The sequence below is a fragment of the Pyrenophora tritici-repentis genome, chromosome 1 (assembly GCF_003171515.1).
Source record: "Pyrenophora tritici-repentis strain M4 chromosome 1, whole genome shotgun sequence".
NCBI classification, from domain to species: Eukaryota; Fungi; Ascomycota; class Dothideomycetes; order Pleosporales; family Pleosporaceae; genus Pyrenophora; species Pyrenophora tritici-repentis.
In genome coordinates, this window is record NC_089390.1 from 9260332 (window position 1) to 9279453 (window position 19122).

Below are 19122 nucleotides of genomic sequence, written 5' to 3' on the forward strand. Positions count from 1 at the left end.
GGTAAGCTCAGAATACACGGCTTGTACATGATAGATGTTACTACACCGGAACACCTGAGACCTGCGACCTCATTCATTCCAACTTGCAACCATTATTCACACTTTGTTCACATCTATCCATCTCTTACCATTCAAACAATATGGTTCACCAAGTTGAAGTTGCCCGCGAGCCAGAAATGGCAAGCTACTGGACGCAATGGAAGGAAGATGCTACCCCGTGCTACTTCCCTTCCCTGATCGAGAACAGCGTTGCGCGATCTGGCCATTCAGAGCAAAACGTTATTCTTCACATTTTGAAGAGACACTATCGAAATCTATCCGACGAGGAAACCCGCTTGGACATCTTGACAGCATGGAGCATCGTATTGCAGCTGTTCACCGGAAATGCTTCCGTATCTTTTCGATTGACCAGCCAGTCAGGCTGGTCGAGGTTGTGCTCGGCAACGGTTGAACGAGACACAACTGTAGAGACAGTCCGAAGCAAGCTGAGAGCGGGCCTGACACAAAGTGAAAACTTCAGAGTGTCGGACCTCAACAGTAACTCCGGATTCCTAGAATTGAACGGCCGTCCCTACTGCAACACGGCAGTAACCTTCAACACCACCAGCCCCCCCGACGATGATGATATGGCTATTTGCCTGCATCTTCACGAATCCAACCACGCTACTGAGGCAAAGCTCATTTACTCACGAACATTTCTGGAAGAAGATCATGCTGCCGATATAGTCAGCACATTCCAGCAGGTCCTGAGCGAAGTCATGACGAAGCCCACGGCAATCTACTCCGAGCTTCAGGTTCTACATCCAATTAGCTCTAGGAAGCTGTTCGAATGGAATGCCGTGGCACCAGCTTCAGTCGATCGATGTGTTGGCGAGCTTTTCGAGGACCAAGCCAACCACGCCTCAACAAATATGGCCATCCATGCTAGCGATGCGAGTTTCACCTATGCGGAACTTGAGAGCGCGTCGCGAAAGCTAGCACTGGTACTGCAAGCAAAGTCTGTCGGCCCCGAAGACGTTGTATTGCTGTCTTTTCCAAAGTCCGCCTGGGCTCTTGTAGCGATGATGGCGGCGGTCAGAGCAGGCGCGACCATGCTCTTCTTCGATGTTTCCCACCCAATGGCTCGGCTTCAGGAAATTCAAAACCAAGTACAGGCCAGAATCATGCTGACAGCACCTCAATACGCCGATGCGTGGGACTGGACAGGTGCAGAAGTCCTCGCGGTGGACTCCGGTCTGATCGACAGCCTTCCGGACATGTCACTACCCACATCAGCCGTCAGGCCAAACAACTCATTGTACATTATCTACACTTCAGGGTAAGCAAGTTAAACTGCTATGTGTCGGGAGTACGTACTAACAATGACCTTAGCTCCACCGGCAAACCCAAGGGCTGCTGTATTGAGCATCGCCAGTTTCTTACCGGCTCATACGCGCAACGAAAGGCCAGTGGAATGCGAGCTACGGACCGCGTCTTGCAGTTAGCCAGCTTCTCCTTCGATGTCAGCTTGCTTGAGATCATGACTTCACTCATAACGGGTGCATGTGTTTGTATCCCTGGAGACGCGTCGCGTTCACGGGGACCAGCTCACTGCATTCAAGAGTTTGGTGTGACTTGGGCGTTCCTGACGCCATCTTTGGTGAAGCTAATGACCCCTGACATGGTCCCGACTCTTCGCTTCCTGGTTCTTGGCGGCGAAGCGCTCGGCAAGGGTGACGTGGAGACGTGGGCCCCCACCCACGTCCAACTAGCAAACGGCTACGGACCAACTGAATGCAGTGTCGCAGCAACGGCATTGCCAAATCTTTCTCCGGATACCGATCCGAGCAATATCGGATTCCCGCTAGGTGCCCTGATCTGGATTGTAGATCCCGAAGATCACCGTCGGTTGGTTCCGCCTGGATGTCCGGGAGAGCTCCTTGTCCATGGGCCTATCGTCGCCCGCGGCTACTATAAGGATGCAGAGAGAACTAATGCCGTGTTCATTTCCGATGACTTCCCATGGCTACCAAGGTCCGAGTCTGCGGAAGCCAGACGGATGTACCGATCCGGAGACCTTGCCCGTTTCAACAGCGATGGTTCCATCCATTTCTTGGGTAGGAAGGGTCAAGACTCGCAAGTTAAGCTGCGTGGGCTGAGAATCGAGCTTGGTGAGATCGAGCATCATATCGCCAAGTATGAGACCGTAAGAAGAGCAGCTGTATTGCTGCCACGCCAGGGCCCGTGCAAGGACCAGCTGACAGTTGTGCTATCATTGAGCACAGTTCCCGATCCGGAGTCGGACACAGGAATTCAGCCTATCCAGGGCCACTTTGACACTGCTGAACAAATAAAGCAGGATGTGTCTGCCCACCTGCCGCCCTACATGGTCCCTTCGCTCTGGATCGTCGCCAGCTCAGTCCCATTGTCAATATCTGGAAAGCTCAACCGCTCAGCTGTCACCCAGTTTGTCAACAACATGGACGAGGAAACTTACAACCTTGTCACTGGAGATGTTTCTGAGATCGCCGTCATTGCCGCCAGCCCGGTCGAGGAGATACTCCAGCAGGCATGCAGCGAGATTCTCAATGTACCCGCGTCCAGCATTCGTCTCAATCGCTCATTCATCCACAATGGCCTTGACAGCATTCTGGGTATGCAGTTGCTTTCGAGATTGAGAGCTGCGGGCATCGCCGTTTCAATGCAAGACATGCTGCAGTCGAAGTCACTATCAGAACTGGCCGAGAGGGCTCAGACTGGTGACGCGGTCACCACTCTTCAGACATACCCTATCTCATACGATCTCGCAAGATTCGAGTCTGAAATTCTTCCTGGTCTTCCCGTAGAGGCGGAAGATGTCGAGGAAGTCTACCCTCTCGGAATCATGCAGAAAGGCATTTTGCTGAGCCAACAGCGAGAGTCAGCCAGTTACGAATTGCGGATCTTGTGCCGGGCAACCCTTCCACATGGGCGAGAGAGCATGGATATTGACCGCCTCAAGAACGCACTGAAGCAAGTGTCCAACCGACATGCATCACTCCGAACCATTTTCACCCCCAGTCTTTCGGATAATTCACCCTGTGACCAGCTCGTGTTGAAAAATGTTGAACCGCAGATCAGCGTCGTTTCATGTCGTAACGAGGCACACGTCCGTCAACTTGTTCACCAATACAGCATCGCCAATGCCGACAAAGGTCAGAGACCAAGAGTTGGCTTTGTCATATATGTGACGGAAGAGCATTTGTACTGCATGGCTGCGATTGACCACGCGTTGATTGACGGTGTATCTGTGCTGCTCATGTTCCGCGACCTCAGCGCTGCGTACGCAGGTGATTTGGATCTTACCCACACAACAAGATTTTCACATTACGTTGGTTATCTGCAGCAACAAGACAAGTCCGTGAGCATGGATTTCTGGAGGCAGTACCTGCAAGGTATCTCTACTTGCAGCTTCCCAGTCCTCAATGATAACTCGCACGGGTCAAACGAGCTACATGAACTCACGGCATCAGTTGATCAAAGTCTCGGACTGCACGACTTTTGCAGAACGCACGACATCACTCCTGCTAGCTTGCTACACTTGGCCTGGGCCATGACTTTGCGAGCTTATAGCGGCACCGAAGACGTTTGCTTCGGATACCTCTCTGCTGGGCGAGATCTTTCTGTACAGGACATTGATGATGCCGTCGGTGCATATATCAATATGTTGGTCTGCAGACTGGACTTGGGTGAGCTTGCATCCAGCAATCTTCTCCAGCTTGCGGAGTCTGTACAACAGTCCTTCCTCAAATCAATGCCTCACCAGCTCTGCTCATTGGCCGAGATCCAGCATGAGCTCCAGCTTCGTGGGCCTCTCTTCAACACCGTTTTGTCCTTGCAAAGCGCGCTGGGAGACATCATCCAGGCGAGCGAACACAGCATCGCTTTCGAGATTGTCGACGAGGTTGACTTGACCGAGTATGATATCTCGGTTAACATTGCCGTCGCTAGAGACGATGTTCACCTGAGCTTCCGCCATTACACATCTAAGGTCAGTGACCAGATGGCAAGCAATGTCTTGGGAACCTTCCAGAACATGATCCGGGTCATCGTTCAAGGTCACGAAAAACGGCTCGACGAGATCGATCTTCTCAGCGACAATGATAAACAGCAGATTCTCTCATGGAACGAGATGATATGGGAAGATCATCAACGATGCATACACGACATTATCTCTGAGCAAGCAAGACAGAAGCCAAACGCCCTCGCCATCGACGCCTATGACGGCCGCCTGACTTATGCTGAGCTTGATTCAATCAGCTCTCTCCTTGCTGCACATCTCAGCGAGCTAGGTGTCGGTCCGGAGACTCTAGTCCCACTCTGCTTCAAGAAGTCCATGTGGGTTCCTGTTGCCCAATTAGCGGTCTTGAAAGCAGGAGGAGCCTGTGTCGCTATGGATCCCACACACCCTGAGAAGCGGAGAGAAGAGTTGCTACGACAGTGCGATGCCAAGATGGCGCTTACTTCTCCTGAGTACATCCATCTCTTCAAAAAACTGGTCGGAAAGGCCTTGGCAATCAGCAAGTCCCTCCTCGATGGATTGTTGGAGAAGCAATCAACTCTTCCGAAATCGTGGATCCAACCAACCCCAAGCAATTCTTGCTTTGTTGTGTTCACGAGTGGTTCAACCGGAAAACCGAAGGGAATCGTGCTCGAGCATCACGCTTTGGCGAGCAGCTCTGCAGCACACGGCCCCATCATGCAGTACAATCAACCTGGGGCACGCATCCTTCAGTTTGCTTCATACACCTTCGATGTCAGCATCGGCGAGACATTCTCGGGTCTCCAGATGGGAGGAACAGTGTGCATCCCGGCCGAGGAGGAGCGCCTGGACGACTTGGCTGGAGTCATCAATCGCATGAACATCAACATCGCCTACCTCACGCCATCAGTAGCCAGTCTCTTGGAGCCAGCAGACGTTCCGGGCCTTAAAGTCCTCGCTTTGGGAGGTGAGGCCGTCCGGGCGGAAAACGTTGCAGCCTGGGCAGACAAACTGCACCTCATCGACATCTACGGCCCAGCCGAGACCAGTGTATACTCTACTGGTCTCTCTCCTGTCACCCTCACCGATGCCCCCGGAAATATCGGCTTTGGCCTAGGAGCGCGTATGTGGGTCACGGACGCCGGCAACCCGGGCCGACTGTGTCATGTCGGTGAAGTCGGAGAGCTCCTCATACAAGGGCCTATCGTTGCGCGCGGGTATTTGAACGACGTTGAAAAGACTTCAGCAGCTTTCATCCCGCCGCCTCGATGGATGGTTGAGGCAGACATGCAGATCTCTTCCACAGAGAAGCTTTACCGCAGCGGTGATTTGTGCAGGTACAACTCCGATGGTAGCATCAACGTTGTGGGCCGCAAGGACATGCAGATCAAGCTTCATGGACAGCGTATCGAGATGGCGGAAATTGAGTACAACATCCTCCGCTCCGACAGTATCGCCAATGCGGTTGTATTGTACCCTCGAAGTGGACCACTCGGAGAGCGATTAGTCGCAGTCATTGCTCTTCGCGAGTCTTCCACCCTGCAAGAAGACACGAAGACGATGCGTCTCATCGATCCTTCCCACAACCCAGTAGCAGCCGAGAAGATCGCACAGGGTCAAGCCTACCTGGGCAAGCGCGTACCGGGCTATATGATGCCTTCGGTTTGGCTCTGCTTCGACATATTGCCGCTGTCTCGGAACGAGAAGACAGACCGCGTTCGTGTGCTGCAATATGTTCAAGAGATGGCTGCTATCCCAGGTGTAGCAACACATAAGTCTGAAGAGCAGGCCAAGGTATCAGCCCCTTTGAACTCGACAGAAGCCACTGTACAAGGTATCGTCGCCGGTGTTCTTGGGCAGCCGCAGTCAAAGATTTCCATGGATCAAAGCTTTGTAGGAATGGCCGGTGATTCCATCCAGGCTATGCAAGCCGTAGCGAAATGCCGGACAAATGGACTCTCCGTCACTGTCAAGGACGTTCTCATGAGCAAGTCGCTGAGAGACCTTGCAAAGAAAGCCCGCTCAATATCATCAACACCCACCAGGAAGATTGGTAGTGACGAGCCATTTGCTTTGCTTGCGAACGCCACACTAGAGGCCCTCGACAAGGACGTGAAGAAAATCGGCTACACAGGCTCCGACGACTTGGAGGATGCTTACCCGGCTAGTCCGATGCAGCAAGGTTTGCTCATTGCCCAGGCCCAGGCAAGTGGCAACTACAAGTTCTTTGCGCTCTGTGAGGCGACTGCACTGAAATCAGGCATCAAAGTGTCTGTCGAAAGGTTGCGGTCGGCATGGCAGCAGGTCGTCAACAGACATGCCATTCTCCGGACTGTCTTCGTCGAGACAAGCAACGCAAACAATGATGATGTTAGCGCTCTCTACACCCAGGCCGTGTTGAAACAATCCAGTGCTAGAGAAGCTCAAGTAGGCGACTACCAAGCACTTCTAGACCAGCCCTGGACTCATCCTATCGACTACGAAGACGGTCTTCCATTGCACAGATTCACGACCTATGAGAATGCTACAGACGGAAAGGTATACTTCAACCTTGAAATCAGCCACACCTTGATTGATGGCGCTTCGATGGCCATCATTCTCAGAGATCTTGTCTCGGCTTATCAACACCAAAGCCAAGGTCCTGCACCCCTTTACCGCAATTACATCTCAATGCTGGTTGAGAGGCAACATTCCGAGGTTGAGAACTCTCTCACGTACTGGAGCCAGTACCTTGAAGGTGTTGAGCCTTGCATCATGCCCAAGCTCCTGCTTGACCAGAGTGCACCCGTTGAAAACACTTTGGAGAATGTCAAGGTCAACCTTCCTTCTGATACTGTCAAGAAGCTTCATGCATTCTCCAAGGCCAACGCAGTCACCTTGGCCAGTATCCTGCAAACTGCGTGGGCCATTGTTGTCCGCGCATACAGCAGCAATCCCGATGTTGTCTTTGGCTTCCTTGCGTCTGGCCGTGACATCTCGCTCGACGGTTTAGAAAATGCCCTGGGACCTTATATCAACATGCTGATCTGCCGCGTTGATGCAAAGCCGTCCAACAAAGACAGCATACTGACCACAATCCAAAAGGCGCAGGGCGACTACCTAGACTCTTTGGCTCACCAGCATACTCCGTTGAGCCAGATCCAGCACAGCATTCTGGACGCCTCTGCAGGCTCCCGCATTTTCAACTCGGTACTATCAATCCAACGTCCACTTTCAACAGACGACACCGGAAACGAGATCAAGATCGAGTGCGTACAGTCATACGACCCAACAGAATATGACTGCAGTGTCAGCATTACAGCCAGTGAAGCAGCCGTTGAGGCAAACATTAGCTACATGTCAACATACTACACCACTCAGCAAGCCACTCGGATCGGAAAGACATTCTCGAAGATTCTGACTGATATGCTGGAAGACCCAACTGCACCACTCACCAGTCTGGAATTCATCACTCCGGAGGACAAGCAGATCATCTTACACCGGAACAAAAACGGAGTAGTTCCGCCAGCGGCTCAGCACCTCATTCATGAACAAGTCGCTCGTCAAGCGGTAGAGCGCCCCAGTGCCCCGGCCATTGCGTCATGGGACGGCTCCTATTCGTATGAGGAGCTCATCTCTATTGCGGGTCGTCTTGCACATCATCTACGCAACAATGGAGTGACAACCGAGCAAAAGGTACTTCTCGCTTTCGACAAGAGCAAGTGGGCTGTCGTATCAATGCTCGCAGTTCTCTTGGCAGGCGGAACATATCTCTCCGTTGACCCTGCCCATCCGCCGCAGCATCACCGGAACATCATCGAACAGGCCGAGCCGGTCTTATTGCTAACAGGCTCCAATGACTATGCTGAGAAGCTCAGAGCTGTCATTGAGCCTGTTATAGTTGTCGATGAGACTATGTTGGCCCAGCTTCAGGACCAGTCAAAGCTTCCTGATGAGGTGGCCTTGCCGGCAAATGGAGCCTTCATATGCACAACCAGTGGAAGTACTGGCCGACCGAAAGCCATTACGATCACGCACAGCTCTTTCAGCTCAGTCGTCGCTCACAACCCTGAGATGGGCATTGGAACAGACTCTCGTGTCTTCCAGTTCGCAAGCTACACCTTCGACACGGCCAACTCAGAGATATGGGCACCATTGATGCTGGGCGCATGTGTTTGCATCCCGTCTGAGAACGAGAGAATGAATGACACTGCTGGAGCAATCAATCGTCTCGCAGTCAACTGGTCGTTCTTTACGCCCTCGATGGCAAGCTTGTTGAGTCCCGCGGACATTCCCGGTCTCAAGACCCTGGCCCTGGGCGGTGAGCTGGTTCGAGAAGATATTGTCAAGACATGGAACGGCCACGCACGAGTGATTAACAGCTTTGGTCCAGCTGAATGCTCGGTATGGACCACTATGGCCGATATTGGACATGGCAATCCGGTCACCACAATCAACAAAGGGAATGGAGGCTATGGCTCTCTTCTCTGGATCGCTGATACCACTGACGTAACCAAACTGGCTCCTATTGGAGCGACTGGTGAGCTCTTGGTCGAAGGACCAATCCTCTCCCGCGGCTACCTCGATCTTCAGAAGAGTGCAGAAGCTTTCATTCCACCTCCACCGTGGCGTGTGCAAGACAACCCCAACACACGCCTGTACCGATCCGGAGATTTGGTTAGATACAACGAGGATGGCACTGTCGTGGTTGTAGGCAGGCAAGACGGACAAGTCAAGCTGAACGGACAACGAATCGAGTGTTCTGAGATCGAACGCAATGTCGCCGCCCACGACTTCGTCCGCTTTGCGGTCATCTTCGTGCCAAAGAAGGGCATATGCCAACGGAAGCTTACAGCGGTCGTAGCTCTTCAGCAATTCTCTGAGAGAACTATGGTATCCAAGGAGCTGCGTCCAATCTCCCCTGAAAATGCCAAAGCGGCAGCCAAGCAAATCGAAGAAATCAAAGAGCAGCTTCGCAGTCGTGTGCCAGGATACATGGTACCAACCTCGTGGCTCATCGTAGAATCAATGGCTTTGACGCCGTCGAAGAAGGTCGATCGTGTTACCATTGCTCGTTGGGTCGAGACGCTATCGAATGAGACCTACACGCAAGCTTTGGATACCACAGCAGCCGCAGATCAAGGCGCCATTGTGGAACAGGATAATCTTAGCCCCGAGGTTAAGCTTGTCCAGCGCATAATCGCCGCCGTTCTAAACATACCACTGGACCAAGTCGATTTGAACAAGTCCTTCTTGAACCTCGGAGGAGACTCTATCCAAGCAATTGGCACAGTCGTACAGTGCCGAAAAGAGGGCCTGAGGTTGACGGTCAAGGCCATCATGCAGTCTAAGAGCCTCTACGGCCTGGCAGCGGCCGCCGAAAAGTCGGATCAACCCCAAAGCCTGCAGCAGGAAGAACTGGTTGACGTTCCTTTTGAGCTATCGCCTATTCAAAAGTTGTACTTCTCCGATATTGCCAGGTCCTCCAGAGAGCCCGAAGCAAACCAATTCAACCAGAGTTTCTTGCTTGCTGTGACAGCCAAGCAGGGCGCAGATGAAGTGGCGAACGCTCTAAGGCAACTCGTTGAGTATCACCCACTGCTGCGAGCTCGCTACTCCCTCGACAAAGACGGAAGCTGGACTCAAATGATTCCAAAGCAGCTGGAAGGGAGCTTCCACTTCGCAAGCCACGCTGTCGACTCGGATGAAGAGGCTCGTGCCATTGCTCGAAAGCAACAAGAACAGCACCGTATCGAAACGGGGGCGGTATTTGCTGTCGTGCTGCTAAACATCAATAGTACCGGCAAGCAGCTTCTGTTTCTCACAGCGCATCATCTGGTCATTGATCTGGTATCCTGGAGGATCATCATTCGACAGCTCGAGGACCTGCTCACGGTCAAGGGATCGCATCTACCCGCACTCAAGCCATTCCCATTCCACTCTTGGATCAAAGCCCAGGCTGATTACAGCACGCAACATCTCACCCCTGAATCATCTCTCTTGCATGAGGTCCCAGCAGCAGACTACAGCTACTGGGGCATGCAGGGGGAGCAGAACCTTAGGCGCGATATAGCAGAGTTCAACTTCACTTTGGACGCCAATAGTACCGACGGACTCCTACGGAACTGCCACTCTTCCATGAAGACTGAGGCTCTGGACATTCTACTGGCTGCTGCATTCTCATCGTTTGCGGAAGCGTTCTCGCGTACACCACCATCCATCTTCAACGAAGGTCACGGAAGAGAGTCCTGGGATAGCTCTCGTGTCGATGTCACAGAGACAGTCGGGTGGTTCACTACCATGTATCCTCTACATGTCTCGCCTCTCAAGGACGACCTTACAGGCATTATTCAGCAACTAAAAGACCAGAGACGATCTTTGCCACGCAAGGGCTGGTCTTACTTCAACTCTGCCGTCTCCAACCCAGCAGGTAGAGCTGCATTTGCGAAGCACTGGCCTGTCGAGATTTTGTTCAACTATCTGGGAGTGTACCAGGGACAAGAGCAGCAAGCCGCATCCGGTGAAGACGCCAGTCTTCTGCAGATCATACCCTTCAACGAGGGTGACTTCGGTCCTCAGGTCAACCGGTTTTCGCTGATCGACATCAACACATATGTCCTCGACGGAAAAGCTCATGTTTCGCTCACCTACAACCGCAACATGAAACATGTCGAGGCGATTGAGCGCTGGGTACAGTTGTATCAACAGACGCTTGGCGACATGATTTGCGCGCTGGAGCAGTCGCCACGGATTTTGACACCAGGAGACTTCCCTCTGCTGCAGAACACATCATACACCAGTCTCCAAAGGCTTCAGAAACATTTCGAGCCTTCTGTTACTCCGGTCGACAATATCGAGGATATCTACGCCTGCTCTCCTATGCAAGAGGGTATCTTGCTCACCCAGAACCGCATGGATGGCGCATACCACATCGAGATGGTCGTGCAGGTATCTTCCGTTCGCGGAGCACCAATTGATGTTCCAAGACTGGTCAAAGCTTGGCAGATGGTGGTTGACCGACAAGTGGTGCTGAGAACAGTCTTTGTGGAAGGTCTGTCCGACCGTCCATACGATCAGCTCCTGCTCAAGGCACACTCTCCCTTGGTCAAGTTATTAGGCCCGCCTGAAGGAGATGCAGTAAGCTTCATGAACGCTCAGACACAGGTGTTCAGCCCAGACCAGCCGCCGCATTGCCTGACGATCTTACACGACAACGAGACCGGCCTTACACTCTGCAAGCTAGAGATCAGTCACGCATTGGTGGACGGCGCATCGATGTCCATCCTTGTTTCGGACTGGGTGGAGGCCTATCAGAACCCATCAAATGTCAGCCCTGGTCCTCTGTACAGCGATTACATTGGGTACATCCAGTCACAGCCTCGCGCCGCTGCCATCGACTTCTGGAAAAGCCAGTTAAGTGGTGTCAGGGCATGCCACTTTCCGAATATCCTAGAGTCAGATACGGAAGCCGAAGAAGCCCATCCTCTTCGCCAAGTCGACGTCAAGATTCCTGAAGCCTCCCAGGTACGGCAGTTCTGCCAAGAGCACAATGTTACTTTGGCAAGCATCTTCCGCCTGGCATGGGCGAAGGTCCTCCGAGCCTTCACAGGAGACGATCAAGTCTGTTTTGGATACTTGGCGTCTGGTCGAGAAATCCCTGTGGCAGGGATCGAAGAAGCGGTCGGAGCTTTCATCAACATGCTCGTCTGCTCAATTGACTTCGATGCCACCTCACAGCAATCGGCGATCACTTCCTTGGACAAGTTGCAAGACGAATACCTGCAGTCTCTTCCATACCAGCATGTCAGCCTTGCTGAGATCCAGCACGAGCTTGGTCTATCGTCTGGCCAAAAGCTGTTCAACACCGTGCTCAGCTTTCAGAGACGACCGCACCAAGACTTCTTCGCTGGCGACCTACACCTTCGCTACATCGATGGTGTGGATCCGACAGAGTACCCCATCTCGATCAGTATCTCCGACGACGCTGGAAAGATCCATGTACAGATGAGCTACTTCGCCAGTATCTTATCCGATGCCCAGGCGGCAAGTGTTAGCAACGCCCTCTCAAGCATCCTTGCTTCTATCCTTGATACACCACAGGTCCTGGTTGCACAGCTGAAGATGGAAAGCGACGAAGACCGCAAACAGATATTTTCCTGGAACTCGGATATACCCGCAACGGTTGACAAGTGTGTCCATGAGGTCTTCGAAGATTCAGTCAAGCGTGCTCCTGGAGCTGTTGCCATCGATTCGTTTGAGGGTACCATGTCATACAGCGAGCTGGACCTCAAGAGTAGCATACTGGGAGCTCAACTCATGCAACATGGAGTAACGGCCGGCGACTTCATCCCCATCGCCTTTGAAAAGAGTGTCTGGGCCATCGTTTCTATGATGGGCATCATGAAAACCGGAGCTGGTTATGTTCCTCTCGATATGGCTCATCCAGATGACCGTCTCAAGACCATCATCTCCCAGCTTGGAGACGTCCGGCTGATCTTGGCATCGCAGACAAACACGAAGCGAATGCAGATGCTGGCCGACAACGTCTTGACAGTATCTTCCGGGGCCCTTGTGGATACGAAGTCGACTTCTGTTGTTCTTCCCGCTGTCAATCCTGAGAGCACTGCATACTGTCTCTTCACATCTGGTACCAGTGGTGTGCCCAAGGGTGTGGTACTAAGCCACCGAGCAGTAAATAGCAGTACCTTCCACCACGGTGCCCTCATCGACTGCAACAGCTCCACACGCATGTACCAGTTCGCCGCCTTCACTTTCGATGCCTGCATTCTGGAGATTTTCACCACTCTCATGTACGGTGGAACCATCTGCCTACCTTCAGACGACGAGAAGATGAGCGATATCGTCGGCTTCATCAACAGGAAACAAGTCAATACCGCCTTTATGACTCCATCCCTTGTGCGCATAGTCAGGCCAGACGATATTCTTACAATGAAGACACTGATACTTGGAGGTGAAGCTCTCGGGGCTGACAACATCGCCATATGGGCAAGCAGACTCCGATTGATGAATGGATACGGCCCAACAGAGACTTGTGAGTCCTTATCATCTGATGTTAGAGCAGGACTAATCAATTTCGCAGGCGTTTTTGCAGTCATGAAGACTTTCGAGGGGGCGATGGACCGCAACGACGTCTTGGGCAAAGGCGTTGCTTCCCAAACTTGGATTGTCAACCCTGACGACCCTACCCAGCTTGCGCCGCTCGGAGCTGTGGGCATGCTTCATCTTTCTGGGCCGGCGCTCGCAGACGGATATCTCGGAGATCAGGCCAAAACCGACAGCGTATTTCTGGAGAATCCCGGTTTCCTTCGAGGCGAGAGAGCATACAATACCGGCGATCGCGCTCGCTACAGCACCGACGGCTCTATCATATACCTTGGTCGAGCTGATCAGCAGACCAAGCTACGTGGTCAGAGAATCGAGCTTACTGAAATCGAGACTCATACCTTGAGCAACCTGCCAGACGCGAGTGGCGTCTGCGTGGACATCGTGCTTCCGGGTGGTCTGCAAGACAAGGCTTGTCTCGCCGCTTTCTTCTGTCTCGAAAAGAAGAACAAGTCGCTTCTGGGAGAAGACCTGCTCCTTCCAGTATCCGAATCTGTACAGAACGATATCGTGCGACTTCAGCGGGCTCTCGAGGCAGCATTGCCACCGTATGAAGTTCCGGCTCTATACATTCCCGTCAGCAAGATGCCAACAACCACTGCCGGAAAGCTTGATCGACGCAGTCTCCGTGAGACGATAGCTAGTATGCCTCAAGAGGAACTCCTGCGCATGTATTCGCAATCAGAAAACTCTAAGAAACCATTGACGACTGCAGCCGAGCAAACTCTCGCACTCGCCTGGTCTGAGGTCCTGAAGATACCAGTCTCCCGCATTGGATCAGACGATAATTTCTTCAGAGTGGGTGGTGATTCCATCTCGGCAATGGTGCTTGCATCGAAGAGAGTGGCGACGGTCGCAGATATCTTCAAACATCCCGTTCTGTCCGATATGGCAGCTGTTTCCAGCAGCAAGTCTTCCAGCAGCGAGAGTTGCAGCGAGACAGTTGCTCCATTCAGCCTTCTCGACGGGAGCACAACTGTATCGTCCATTGGAGCTAAGAGCAAGGTATCTCCAGACGATGTCGAGGATGCGTACCCATGCACGCCGTTGCAAGAAGGTCTCATGGCACTTTCGCTCCTCAATCCTGGGTCGTACATTCTGCGAAAGGTTCTCCGCCTGCCAACCTCGATCGACCTGCCAATGTTCAAGGAGGCCTGGGACATGACGGTCGCCAACAACCCAATCTTGCGTACGACGATCATTGAAAGTCCAGACGCATGCTCACTGCAGGTTGTGCTCAAGCACGACACCACCAGCTTGTGGCGTACAGCTTCCAGCCTTCAAGAGTACCTTGACCAAGACGAACAGGAAAGCTTCACCTTTGGGATGCCATTGTCTCGCTACGGCATCACTGCAGATGGCCACTTTGTCTGGACAGCACACCACGCCATCTACGACGGCTGGACTCTACCACTGATCCTCAATCAAGTCCGTGCTTACTACACAAGCAGCATATCGAAAAGGGTTCCCGGCTTCAACAGCTTCGTTAAATACATTACTTCCACCACACATGAAGAAGCACACGCGTACTGGAAAAATTCGCTGTCAGGCGGAAAGCCAACCATTGCCTTCCCGGAACCGCCTCCTGCTACTCATACTCATCGTCACCGAGTTAATGGAGTGGCACATCAACGAATCGCAATGCAGCTACAATCAGAAGTCGATGTACCAACAGCGACACTGCTGAGAGCAGCATGGGCATATGTGCTCGCCCAATACTCTGACGCCGGTGAAGACAACGATGTTGTGTTCGGAACTACCCTTTCGGGTCGTAGCTGTCCAGTTGACGACATCACAGAGATCGTTGGCCCTACCATCACCACAGTGCCTGTTCGAATGGGTATACCTACCGGAGAGGTAACTGTCGGGGCTTTTCTGAAGGAAGTGCAGGACCAGACGACAGACATGATGCCTTTCGAGCACTTCGGTCTGCGGAACATTGCCAACATCAACGCAGACACTGCGGCAGCCGTACAGTTCCAGAACCTTTTTGTCGTACAGCCCATGGCGCAGAGGTTCGATATCCAGCCAGAAGAGCTACTTGGTGCGGAAGAAGTGGCTCTTCCATTGAAGAACTTCGACACATACCCGCTGGTCTGGGAGTGCAGCCTTGATGAGAAGGATGTTCACGTCGAAGCACGATTCGACCAGACTATTGTCCCACAGAATCGGGTGGAAAGGATGCTCCGTCACTTTGAGCACATTGTGTCATGCTTCCAGCAAGCTACAGAAAAGATGAAAATGGAAGACATCACTATGCTCACCACCGACGAAATGACTCAGATTCTGGACTGGAACAACACATACCCAGAGATACTCGAGACAAATGTGCCCGCGGTCTTCGCAGAGCAAGTCAAGCTACGACCTGATGCACTTGCCGTTGATGCTTGGGACGGAAAGCTCACCTACGCCGAATTGGATCGATTGTCGACCGCATTGGCTGGGAGACTAAACCAGAACCACGGAATTGGACCAGAAGTCTTAGTTCCGCTTTGTTTCCAGAAATCTATGTGGGCCGTGGCCACGCAACTCTCGGTCATGAAGGCAGGCGGTGCCGTCGTCAACCTGGATCCAGCTCAACCGCTAGACCGTATTCAGCTCATTCTTCGAGATGCTGACGCAAAGGTCGTGCTGACAGCTTCTCATTTGGCAAAGAAATTCGAGACCGTAGCTGGCCTCACGACAATTGCTATTGACGAGCAATACTTCGCCAACCTACCACTCACCAGCACCCCTGCTTTACCTGTCATCAGCCCCCAGAACCCAGCCTATGTCCTCTTTACTTCTGGATCAACTGGACTCCCCAAAGGAATCGTCATCGAACATCGCAGTCTTTGCTCCAGCAGCAAAGCCCATGGAACAGCCTGGAACATTGGACCCTCGACTCGCCTTCTTCAATTTGCTGCGTACCAGTTCGATGTCTCAGCAGCTGACATCTTCACCACACTTCAGAGGGGTGGCTGTATCTGTGTTCCTTCTGATAATGAGCGTCTGAACGATCTCGCAGGCGCCATCAATCGATTCCAGTGCAACTGGGCCTTCCTGACTCCAACAGTCGCCTCACTGCTGCCCGCTGAGGGTATTCCCAGCCTTCGCAAACTTGTACTTGGTGGTGAAGCTAGCACTAGAGCCATCATCGCCAAATGGCACAGTATCCTGGACCTTATTGTGTGCTACGGACCAGCCGAAACGACGGTTTACTCCTCAGGCGCACCGCCCGCCACAGTTTCCAGCAATCCAGCTGATATCGGCTCTCCCATTGGTGTCTTGAACTGGATCGTGGATCCTTCGGACCACAACAAGCTTGTGCCTATTGGCTGCACGGGTGAGCTGATACTGGAAGGACCAACCGTTGCGAGAGGCTATCTGCATAACGAAGAGAAGACAGCCGCTGCGTTCGTTACCGATCCTGCTTGGACCAAGACAGGCGACAAACCAAGGAGGTTCTACCGCACTGGAGATCTAGTCCGTTACAATGAAGACGGTACGATTCATTTCGTTGGACGCAAAGACACCATGATGAAGATTCGCGGCCAGAGAGTTGAGGCCGGCGAAATCGAACACGCCATCCGGGCAAGGCTCTCTACACTCGGACATGTTGTTGTCGACTCGGCTCGCCCAGAAAGTCTTGATAGCCGGACTGCATTGATTGCATACCTCCAACCTAGCGCTATCGCAGCTGAAGAAACTCATATTCTTTCATTGGACCCTATCAAGGAAGACCTCGTGGCACTGCAAACATCGCTCTCAGGGGCCTTGCCACACTACATGCTACCAAACTACTTTATACCCATTTCTCGGGTACCGCTAACAACGAACGGCAAGACGGATCGCCGCAAGCTCAAGGAACTGGTCTCGTCCCTCACGAGGGAGCAGCTTCTCGAGTATGGTCTACAGACCTCATTGGGAGACAAGAAACAACAGCCGTCAACTTCAGCAGAATTTGCACTCCGTGATCTCTGGGCTCAGACTTTGGGCGTAGACGCCGAGACTATTGGTACTGACGATCAATTCTTCCGGATCGGCGGTGACTCAATCCTTGCTATCAAGCTGGTATCGACAGCTGCGAAGCAAGGCCTTCAACTGTCAGTCACCGACTTCTTCGAAAGCCCCGCACTCTCAGACATGGCCAAAGTCATCGGCGGACGCACACGCTCTGAGGAACACGATGATACTGCGCCTTACAAGCCATTCTCTCTTATCACAGACAAGCCACAACACAAGCTGGTAAAAGAGCTGGCGGCCCAAATCAAAACTACTGAGAAGAACATCATCGACGTTCTTCCAGCAACAGACTTCCAGAAGAATGCCGTGGCTCATGGTTTGATGAAGACTCGCGGGTTCAGAAACTACCTTTGGTTGGACCGTGATGGCGATGCGGAGACCAAGCTCATCAACCCTGCCCTCCAGGCATTCGTGGCTCAGCACGAGATTCTTCGTACGGTATTCGCTGTGCATGGAGCAGATATCGTCCAGACGGTGCTTCGTTACCTCCCATACGAGATTGAGTGGCATGAGACCGCAGACGATATCGAATCATCGACCATGCAGATCAGCAAACAAGACGCCGAGCGTCCAGTGATCATGGCCGATCCACAGCTGAAGTTTTTCGTGGTGGCCAAAGCTGGTGCGAAGGCTTCATACCGACTCATCATGCGCATCTCCCATGCCCAGTATGACGGCTCTTGTCTGCCGCAGCTTTTGAATTCGTTGGTAGCAGCGCTGGAATGTCAAGAGGCGGGCCCAATCTCGTCAATGGCACCGTACTTCCAGGAGCAAGCAGTTTCGCCAGCTAAACAACTAGAAGCTGCGGAGTACTGGCAATCTCTTCTCCACGGCTCGACCATGACTTCGCTTGTCCAGCACCTGCACGAAACACCATCGTACAAGAACATCTACAACACCCAGTTGACGAGAACCATTCCCACCCCGTCAGCTATCACAGCTAAACACGGCATAACGTTTGCCACAATTTTGAAACTCGCCTGGTCTCTCACGGTTTCCAGCCTGTCCTCGTCAGATGACGTGACGTTCGGCCACGTTGTCTCCGGTCGGCCACCATCCCTCACGGCACTCATGGGTCCTTGTCTCAACGTCATCCCTGTCCGAGTGAGTCTCAAGAACACCGCCACAATCCTCAGTCTTCTGCGCCAGATCCAGAACCAGCACGCCTCTAGTTACCCCTTCGAGGCTACCCTCGGTACAAGAACGATCGTCCGAGATTGCACCTCCTGGCCACAACACACGCGCTTCAGCAGTATCGTCCAACATCAAAACATCGACGAAACAACTGAAGCAGGCGAAGTGGGTGCTTGGTGTCCAGAAGCTGATGAAGCCGATGTAGCGATCAAGACCACGCCGAAAGACGGCAGTGACGCTATGGAGGTGGCGATGATTTGCTCAAATGTCATCATCGGGATGCATAAATGGGAAGCTGTCCTGGATGCGCTCTGCGAGATGATTGCAGCTATTGGTGAGGACGAAAGCAAGAGTGTAGGAGAGGTGTTGGAGAACGAAAGTGGGTTGCGTTTGCCTCTCATTCGCCACGATGGCTACACAAATGGCCACATGAACGGCATCATTGGCTTCCAACAGAAAACCAAAGAGAAGGCAAGACTACCAGCTCTGTGGCGAGAGATCTTGGGTCTTTCCGAAGAACAGACCATGGCGTTGGATTACCACAGCGATTTCTTCGCACTAGGTGGCGATTTGGTTACAGCAGCGGTTCTGGTAACCAGACTACAGCAAATGGGCTATGGGGAGTTGAGTGTGGAGATGATCATAGATCATTCGCGGTTTGGGCAAATGGTCAAGGCCTTGGGAGCGGCGGTTTTGGGGTCTGCTGTTCAGATCTCATTCACCGTACCACGGTATGAATCTCCTCGCGCAAACAACAAACTTGAGGTTCACTGGGGGTTGTATGTTCTTCTTCTGATGCTCGCTGTTGTTTCATCCACGGCATTCGTCATGGAGCCCAGCGAGTAGTTTTAGAGTATAGACGGTGTAGCGCGAGTTTCCTT

General features: G+C 52.6%; 1 protein-coding gene across 1 annotated transcript; it reads left to right on the plus strand.

The window, feature by feature from the left end:
• Window positions 1–140: 140 nt before the first annotated feature.
• Window positions 141–19087, plus strand: PtrM4_035880 (EntF, Non-ribosomal peptide synthetase module protein; the record flags this gene model as incomplete). The annotated part of the gene is made up of 4 exons (XM_066104129.1): window positions 141–1318; window positions 1372–8300; window positions 8373–13031; window positions 13080–19087. 4 exons carry the CDS (start codon window positions 141–143, stop codon window positions 19085–19087), a joined length of 18774 nt encoding a protein of 6257 aa, XP_065966331.1.
• Window positions 19088–19122: the final 35 nt, after the last annotated feature.